The sequence below is a fragment of the Platichthys flesus genome, chromosome 4 (assembly GCF_949316205.1).
Source record: "Platichthys flesus chromosome 4, fPlaFle2.1, whole genome shotgun sequence".
In the NCBI taxonomy this organism is placed as follows: Eukaryota; Metazoa; Chordata; class Actinopteri; order Pleuronectiformes; family Pleuronectidae; genus Platichthys; species Platichthys flesus.
Genome location: NC_084948.1, coordinates 22,014,598 through 22,024,335, shown reverse-complemented (window position 1 = coordinate 22,024,335; position 9,738 = coordinate 22,014,598). Strand labels below are relative to the sequence as shown.

Here is a 9,738-nt window from a genome sequence, read left to right as displayed (position 1 = left end):
TGTAGTTGCCGATATAAAGCCCTCACACACAGCTCCTGCTCAGAAGGCTGAACAGAGCTCAGCTGAACACCTTCACTCCAGGAATGGTTTGGTAAACTGGGTCTTGTGCTCTTATGTCTCCTTCTAATTATTTGTCCATGCATGATGTACTAAAATAATGTGTATTGTGTTTGATACCTGTTGATTCATAGAGAGATCATCCCTTGTTGAGTTCTGCATCAGGTTTTAGAGCTGAATGAAGTTTGGCAGTGTCCGAAAGCTTTTTACATTTGGTTGTGACAGACAGAAAGATGGCTGCTAACCTCACCACAGAGTACAAGATGAATGATAAGTTCATGTTGATTCAGGTCTTTGTCGTTCTTTTTCTCTGCATTAACCTTCTGCTAATTACAACCTTTTTCTCCAAGGAGGTCTTCTACACCACCATGCGCTACGTCTTATTTGCTCTCACACTAATGTCCGACTGTTTGTTTTTATTCCTGACTAACATCCTGCTCCTTTTGACTTACTATCGCTATACAATACAAATGTGGTTGTGTCTGATTATTTATATCATTACGTCTCTATACCTTTTAGTGACACCGGTCACTCTGACGGCGATGACCCTGGAGCGCTACGTGGCCATTTGCTTGCCGCTGCGTCATGCAGAGCTGTGCTCTCCACGCAGCACTCTGCACGGCATTCTCATCATCCACAGCCTAAGCTCTCTGCCCTGCATAGTTTTTCTCTCAATCTTCTTTGCATCGGCCTCCAATGGCTCCGACACACAGGGCAGAACGTGCTCTGTGGAAATCTTCATCATCCACACGTGGCAGGGTCACCTCACATCAGCCATTAATCAGTTTTACTTCCTGATCATGTGCATCACAATCGTGTTTTCCTATGTGAAGATAACGAGAGCGGCCAAAGCTGCATCAGGAGAGGACAAAAAGTCCACATGGAGAGGACTCAGAACTGTGGGTCTTCACGCTTTGCAGCTGCTCCTGTGTCTCATCCAGCTGTGGTGTCCTTTCATAGAAGCTGCATTGCTTAAAATTAATCTCATGTTATTTATCAATGTCAGGTACTTTAATTACATAACTTTTATTCTTGCTCCAAGATGTCTGTCTCCTCTCATTTATGGCCTCAGGGATGAAATGTTTTTTCATGCCCTGAAAAGGTTAGCTCTCTGTGGTTTGCGTAAGAAACACTGATCAGATTTGTATGGATTAATAAATTGTCATGATCTTATATTATGACATGTTCATGTTTTCAATTGTGTCTCTGGCTTGATTTATATTGCTATGTTAAAATAAAGGAATGTTTTCCGGTGATGTTAGGTATTTACTTTGCAGAGCATTTAGTTTGTGCACAGCCTGTTCAGAAACATAGAGAAAACGTGCACAGTTAACATGTAAATCAAACACCAACTATGGTGACAGAGGAGCACATCAAAAGTTTTCAGGAAAATTGACATTTCTTAAATTTTAGTTGATGAATTCAGATTTGACCTTTAATTTCCCCTGTCATGTATTGGGAGTGAAAGCCACAGTCAGAGATAACTTCATTCTGATATCAAACCACAACTCTCAAAACTTCTTATCTATCAATTAAATAAGTTTGGAATTATATATAGTTATAAATATTGGTGTTTTTGGGGTGACATATAGACTCGACCCTCACCTGCTCTGCTTTCAACCCCTGATCTCTTTTAAGTTTAGAAACTGACAGATATTATTTTAAATATACAAATATAACAAAACATGTTAACATACATAGGAATTCAATAAGGAAAAAACTGTTGACCAATAGATGAAGACTTAATTTTGAATGCTCAATCACCTTATTTTTTGTAAATTTGTCCTTTTGGTGTGGGATCAATAAATTTGTATCTTTAATTTGAACCTTTATATTCAACTCATGTAATAAAGTTAGATGGAAATAGTTGAAATCTATGAAGTCGCCATTTTAGGCATACTTATTTTTGAGTGCGTCCCTCCAACGGACAAAGTGAGTAACTATAGCTACTGTCGCCGATGAGGTGTGTTGTTGGTTAATGTCATCGCTCGTGACTCTGTGGTGATTTAACGTTCATATGACATTGCGTTAAAGTTGCCAATATAAAGCCCTCACACACAGCTCCTATTCAGAGGGCTGCACAAAGCTCCGCTGAACACCTTCACTCCAGGGATGGTGTGGTAAACTGGGTCTTGTGCTCTTATGTCTCCTTCTCATTATTTGTCCATTCACGCTGTACTAAAATAATGTAAATTGTGTTTGATACCTGTTGATTCAAAGAGAGATCATCCCTTGTTGAGTTGTGCATCTGGTTTTAGAGCTGAATGAAGTGTGGCCGTGTCGGAAGGCTTTTTACATTTGGTTGTGACAGACAGAAAAATGGCTGCTAACATCACCACGGAGTTCAAGATGAATGATGAGATCATGTTGATTCAGGTCTTCGTCGTCCTCTTTCTCTGCATTAACCTTCTGCTAATTACGACCTTTTTCACCAAGGAGGTCTTCTATACCACCATGCGCTACGTCTTATTTGCTGTCACACTAATGTCTGACTGTCTGTTTTTATTCCTGTCTGACATCCTGTTCATTATGAATTTCTATCGCTATACGATACAAATGTGGTTGTGCCTTACTATTTATATCATTTCATCTCTGTACCTTTTTGTAACACCGGTCACTCTGACGGCAATGACCCTGGAGCGCTACGTGGCAATTTGCCTGCCGCTGCGTCACGCAGAGCTGTGCTCTCAACGCAGCACTCTGCACGGCATCCTCATCATCCACAGCCTCAGCTCTCTGCCCTCCATCGTTTTTCTCTCCATCTTCTTTGCATCGGCCTCCTATGGCTCCGACACACAGGGCAGAACATGCACTGTGGAAATCTTCATCATCCACACGTGGCAGGGTCACCTCAGATCAGCGATAAGTCAGTTTTACTTCCTGATCATGTGCATCACAATCGTGTTTTCCTATGTGAAGATAATGAGAGTGGCAAAAGCTGCATCGGGAGAGGACAAAAAGTCCACATGGAGAGGACTCAGAACTGTGGGGCTTCACGCTTTGCAGCTGCTCCTGTGTCTCATCCAGCTGTGTTGTCCTTTCATAGAAGCTGCTGTGCTTCAAATCAATCTCATGTTATTTATCAATGTCAGGTACTTTAATTACATTACTTTTATTCTTGCTCCAAGATGTCTGTCTCCTCTCATTTATGGCCTCAGGGATGAAATGTTTTTTCATGCCCTGAAAAGATTAGCTCTCTGTGGTTTGCGTAAGAAACACTGATCAGATTTGTATCGATGAACAAATTGCCATGATGTTAGTGTGAAATGTTTTTGTTTTATAGGTGAGTCTCTGGCTTGATTTATATTGCTATATTAAAATAAAGCAATGTATTCCCAGTGATGTCAAGTACTTTCTTTGCAGAGCATTGAGTATGTGCACAGCCTGTTCACAAACATAAAGAGAACTTGCACAGTTTACATTTAAATCAAACACAAACTATTGTGACAGAGGAGCACATCAAACGTTTCAGGAATATGGACATTTGTTTAACTGTAGTTGATGAATTCATATTTTACTTTATTTCCCCTGTCATGTATTAGGAGTGAAAGCCAAAGTCACACAGATCTTCATTCTGAAATCAAACCACAACTCTCCAAACTGCGTATCTATCAATTAAATAAGTGTGGAATTATATATATGTTGGGACATGGTTTTTGTGCAAACCACAGGCCTGCTTTCAGTCAAACTTGAAACAAACATGCTGCATGTGCTGGAGTGGACTCAATCCCCCAAGATGCCACAGGTTCCATTGATCTTAGAAAGTCAAGGAACTCAGTCTCCCAGAGGATGTAACAGGATGCTGCATGTCCTGGGGTCTGGACAATGTCACACAAAGGTGTCAAGAACCACCAGGGTCAACTCCTATTGGTCATTCTGGTCCAAGACCTGTGAGGTCACCGGGGCCAATATAAGGAGAGGTCTCCCCAGAATCTCTCTCTTTCTCCAATCCTCCCGAGGGCGGAAGGCTGCTACAGCTCTCTTCTTCTATCCCTCCGAGGGCGGAAGGCTGCTCAAACTCTCTATCCAGCTTCCTTCTCTATCCAACCCACAACCGGAGGTCAGAGGTGCAGCTCCCAGCTCACCCCTCTCAAGGAAATCTCCTTGCCCTTCAAGCTCTACAAAACTCCTCGTAGCGACACGATGTCCTGCAGGAGAACTTCAACCAGCATCTGAGCACACGGCTCGACAGAAATGCAAATGCAAAACTCTACGACCACAAAGCCAGGAGACGTCACAGAACTGCAAACTGAACAGCAACTTTCTTTTCCTCTTTCCCTCGGACTGGTCACATAATCTGGGCTTAATAATTATACATGCTAAGCAAGACTGTTTACTCAATTCTGTGTGTTTACAAGTTTGATATATACTGTGACGTTGTAGGTATAAGTTAAATGAAGGTTAATGCTAGTTAGGATCGCCACAGGCTTTGTCCCTGACTCTATCATTATCTAATTAACATCCTTCCCTCAGCCGTAAAGCAACCTCACAAGCAGGGGGGGGGGGGGGGGGGGGGGGGGGGGGGTTCTTAGGGACCATTTTTTAAAGCATGCTAATTTACATTCACACACAAACTCACAAACCTCCTTTTTAGTTAGTTTGATTGTTTAGTAATGTGTTTTTATACTTTATTATGTTCATGATAAATGTTCTTCTTTCACAAATGCTGTCATTAATATTGCATAAGTGAATTTTGCCAACTGTTACACTCCATAACCTTCATTGTTCATTATATAATCTTTAATGGTAAAATATTGAGATTTCTAATTGAACTAGATCTAAATGAGACTGATCCTAATCATTAAATTGGCTCTCTTTTCCCTTCTATGAAGGGTGGTGCCCCGCGAGAACTTTAACCAATTAAAGTTATGATTTTATATTAATATTTTAAATATTAATGTTTTTTTTTTTGATAACCAAATTTATTGATTGCTTAAAGGCACACCATTCTATGGTAACACTTTTTAAGCACTATTGCACAACATATAGTTATAAATATTGGTGTTTTGGGGGTGACGTATAGACTCAACCCTCAACTGCTCTGCTTTCAAACCCTGAACTATTTTAAGGTTAGAAACTGACAGATATTAGTTTATATATACACATAACAAAACATGTGAACATACATGGGAATTCAATAAGGAAAAAAACTGTTTACCAATAGATGAAGACTTTCTTTTGAATACTCAGTGATGGCGTCTGAGCACTAAGGTGGCCTGTGAGAAAAAAGTGGTTAAACTGTCGTTGCTCGTCTGATCAGAGCGTCATGACAGAGCTGTTCAACCTGCAGCACAGACACGGAGGGAAAAACTGAACAAACTAGTGGTTCCCTCCGGTCCTTAACGTCAATACAAGTATCAGTTCAATACAAAAGGAAAATAAATAGTTAAATAGATGAAGTTTAAAATCCAAAGTTGTCTTCTCAACAAATGATATAAAAAAGCTCCAAGTTATGGATCTGATTTATGAGAAAGGAAATATTTTCAGTTATATGAACATTTTATTGAATACCTAACTTGATAAGTAAAAGCAATATTCATTTTTAAAATGTAGAACTAAAGTTTAGCATGAACTTACTTTTCACCACTGCAAAAAATACACAAGATAAATGTGTCCTGTCAATTGACTTCTATGACTGTAGTAATTTGTACATGTCACGGTTTGAGGGAAAGGAGATGGACCCAGGAGCAGAGGTATATAACAAAAAGTGTATTTTATACAAAGAGAGTTTAACTTAACAAAACGCAAGGAAGCTTACACCACAGGATATCAGGACAGGGCAGGAACGCAGATAAGGAGAGCATCATGTAATATCCTTATCCAGACGGCACGAGGGACAAGAACCACAAAAATCAGGAAGCAAAACAGACAATCCGAGAGAGGACAAGGACAAAGGCTTGAATACACAGGGAAGGCAGGGGTAATTGGCCACAGGTGCAACACATGAGTTAGAAAGACAATCACCAAGACAGGAAGTGAAAACAGAAACAACCCACAAGGAACAGAGACTACAAAATAAAACAGGAAACAGAAAACAGACTGAACTCGACAAACTAAAGACAGAACCTGACAGTACCCCCCCTTCAAGGGCCGGATGCCAGACGGCCCAAAACATGAACTGCGACGGGGGGGAGGAGGGGGGAACCGGAGGCGGGACTTGGGGACATGCCCAGGGGCTCGGGCGGACTGCTCCGTGGCCGCTAAATGGCAGAGTTCTGAAGCTCGGGGGGCGGCACCGTGGCCGCTCAAGGGCAGAGTTCAGAGGCTCGGGGGGGCGGCCCGGAGGCCGGTCAGGGGCGAAGCCCGGGAGCTCCTTAGACGGGCGGCCCAGAGACCGATCAGGGACAGAGGACAAGGGCTCTGGCCTCAGCCCTGCACGTGGGGCAGGAACCGGAGTCGCAGCCGGAACGGGGACCAGAATAGGCGCTGTGAGGACTGCCAACGCTGGAACCTGAGCGACGCCAGCCAGGACCCTCCGACACGGGACAGAGGAGTTTGCTCCAGTGCCTGACACCCCAACAGGAATGTCGTCTGCCGGGACCCTCTGGCATTGGACAGGGACTGGAGCATGAACTGGAGCTGGCACAGCAAGGACCTCCGACGCCGGAACACAGGGGACGTCAGACAAGAGCCTCCGGCTCGGAGCAGGCACTGGAGCGGGCACTGAAGCAGGGACTGGAGCTGGCACAGCGAGGACCTCAAATGCCGGAACCAGAGTGGCGTCTTCCGGGGCCCTCCGGTGTGAGACAGGAGCTGACTGTGACCCAGTCTGGGCTTGAGGTGGCTTGGGCCCAGTCAGGGCTGGAGGTGGCTTGGGCCCAGTCAGGGCTGGAGGTGGCTTGGGCCCAGTCAGGGCTGGAGGTGGCTTGGGCCTCTGATTAGACTGCTGAAGGGGGAGGCTCGTGCTGTGGAGGCCCCCCCTCCACACCAGAACCTTTCTGGAGGCTGCGGGGTCCTCCCAGAGCCAGGCGGGTTCCCTCAAAAGGGTTTGAGCGTCCCCACTCCAGCTCCGACATCAAATCAAAATAAGGTCTTTCAAAAAATAAACTAACCTCTGCTGGGTCCATAGTTTGGTCGGATTGTACTTTCACGGTTTGAGGGAAAGGAGATGGCCCCAGAAGCAGAGATATATAACAAAAAGTGTATTTAAAACAAAAAGAGAGTTTAACTTAACAAAACGCAAGGAAGCTTACACCACAGGATATCAGGACAGGGCAGGAACTCAGATAAGGAGAGCATCATGTGATATCCTTATCCAGACGGCACGAGGAACAAGAACAAGAACCACAAAAACCAGGTAGCAAAACAGACAATCCGACAGAGGACAAGGGGAAGGACAGAGGCTTAAATACACAGGTAAGGCAGGGGTAATTGGCCACAGGTGCAACACATGAGGAGTTAGAAAGACAATCACCAAGACAGGAAGTGAAGACAGAACCAACCCACAAGGAACAGAGACTACAAAATAAAACAGGAAACAGAAAACACAAAGACTGAACTCAACAAAGTAAAATGACAGAATCTGACAGTACATGCTTCTGTTTCTTGCCAGTAACAGACTCACCTGTTTGAAAGGCACAGCACAAAGCCCACAGCCGACAACTAAAGACACCAAACTTGTGTACAGAACATTTGGCCATTTCAATCCAGAGATGAGGTCTGTCTTGCGGGTAGCTGACAGTCATTTCCATAGGTCCCCTGTGGCAAGATGTTGTGTATGTGTGGATTGGGTGGGAAAGATCGTAGAGGAAGGTTACAGTATTGGTGTGAACGAGTGCAAGGCCTATAGTATCTACGAGTAGAAATGTGCATGGAAAGTATAAACATATTAAAATAAAATGAAATATTGGCTTAATACTCCCCGAAGACTCCAACGAAAGACCCCTTTGTCTTTATCCTCCGGGTCTTCACAGACGCTGTGCTGACCACACCCCTGCTCATGAGTCAATCAGGCACCAAGTGGTGATGGCCCAGCAATAGAAACTCAGCAGAGTTCAACACAAGAGAAACTTGTCACTTTAATCAGTGATCAGGTGAGTGTCACAAAATCTCCTAATTTGCCAACAGCTGATTATGGACAAAGTCTATTGACCACAAAAGGTAGAAAGTTAATACAACTTATTCCCTTACAGAATTGGAATAAAAATGAAGCACTTTAACCTTAGCTGGTTCCCTTTCAACTCTCAATAGTGAAACTATAAACAATAAACAAAATCCTAGCTCATACAATTCACGGTAAGACCAAACAGTACAATCTATCAATCTATTTAACCTAAAGGCTGAAATATGCTACCCCGACTCCGTTAGGCGCGGGGGGACGGATGGATCAGATGGACCCTTTTTCATTCATGGTTCTCCGAAGGCTGTGGGTGCTGAAATAATTCACTGCCAGAACAGTAGGTGGCACAACGTTTCTTTGGGAGTCAGAGACAAGCTTAGAGAAGCCTACCTAGTGACGTCTTTGTATGTAGAAGAAGTCCACGATTGTTTATTTACCTTCTCCCGGCTTTCCTCACACACAGTGAACGATGGCAACTATCAGAAAAGGCTGTTGATGGAGATGGAGCTGCTTGACAAGGAAGAGGACTTGCTTGACACAAGCTTAGAGAATCGTAGTTGACTCTGAACATGCGTAGAAAGGACAGTTTTAGCTGAAATAAAGTGACACCCAGCGGCTCAAAATGCTTATGTGTGGATTGAAGCTACACGGAGGCAGATAGCTTCCTCTCCAGCTTCCACACACAGTCAGCAGGGACTCTTGATATTCATTACTACCAAGTGTTTGCTTCTTACCTGACGGTATTTGAGAAACAGTGTCATGATAGCCGTGGAATTAAAGACATGACAGCGGGTTTTTGCGCTGTTACTACCACAGTTAGCATGGTGGCTAGCACGCAAGCGCCATTATGACTGGGCATTATAACCGTATGTGACCGTACACACGTGCCGTTAGTGCTCTAACCAGCCACCGTAAGCCGGACAACTCCACTGGCTTAACACACTTGTCACATTAATCGTAGAATCGTGTTAGGGTTTATTGTGATATAGGTAATATAGACTACAATATATCATATATTTGTTTATATATCATACCATATATTGACCCTCCAACGGACAAAGTGAGTAACTATAGCTACTGTCGCCTATCAGGTGTGTTGTTGGTTAATGTCATCGCTCGTGACTCTGTGGTGAGTTAACGTTCATATGACGTTGTGTTATAGTTGCCGATATAAAGCCCTCACACACAACTCCTGCTCAGAAGGCTGCACAGAGCTCAGCTTAACCATTTCACTCCAGGGATGGTTTGGTAAACTGGGTCTTGTTCTCTTATTTCTCCTTCTAATTATTTGTCCATGTACAATGTACTAAAATAATGTGTATTGTTTTTGATACCTGTTGATTCAAATAGAGATCATCCCTTGTTGAGTTCTGCATCAGGTTTTAGAGCTGAATGAAGTGTGGCAGTGTCTGAAAGCTTTTACATTAGGTTGTGACAGAAAAATGGCTGCTAACATCACCACAGAGTACAGGATGAATGATGAGAGAATGTTGATTCAGGTCTTCGTCGTCCTCTTTCTCTGCATTAACCTTCTGCTAATTACAACCTTTTTCACCAAGGAGGTCTTCTACTCCACCATGCGTTACGTCTTATTTGCTGTCACACTAATGTCTGACTGTCTG

The 9,738-nt window shown here is 43.4% G+C and overlaps 2 protein-coding genes across 2 annotated transcripts; both read left to right on the top strand.

Annotated features, from left to right (window-relative positions):
* Window positions 1-320: 320 nt before the first annotated feature.
* Window positions 321-1,193, top strand: LOC133952053 (odorant receptor 131-2-like). Its single transcript, XM_062386326.1, has one exon. The coding sequence runs from the start codon at window positions 321-323 to the stop codon at window positions 1,191-1,193; it is 873 nt and encodes a 290-aa protein (XP_062242310.1).
* Window positions 1,194-2,406: 1,213 nt separating this feature from the next.
* On the top strand, window positions 2,407-3,279 carry LOC133952052 (odorant receptor 131-2-like). The gene has a single exon (XM_062386325.1). The coding sequence runs from the start codon at window positions 2,407-2,409 to the stop codon at window positions 3,277-3,279; it is 873 nt and encodes a 290-aa protein (XP_062242309.1).
* Window positions 3,280-9,738: the final 6,459 nt, after the last annotated feature.

Coding starts and splice junctions, on each gene's coding strand:
- LOC133952053 (XM_062386326.1), top strand. CDS start 321: ATGAATGATAAGTTCATGTTGATTCAGGTCTTTGTCGTTCTTTTTCTC.
- LOC133952052 (XM_062386325.1), top strand. CDS start 2,407: ATGAATGATGAGATCATGTTGATTCAGGTCTTCGTCGTCCTCTTTCTC.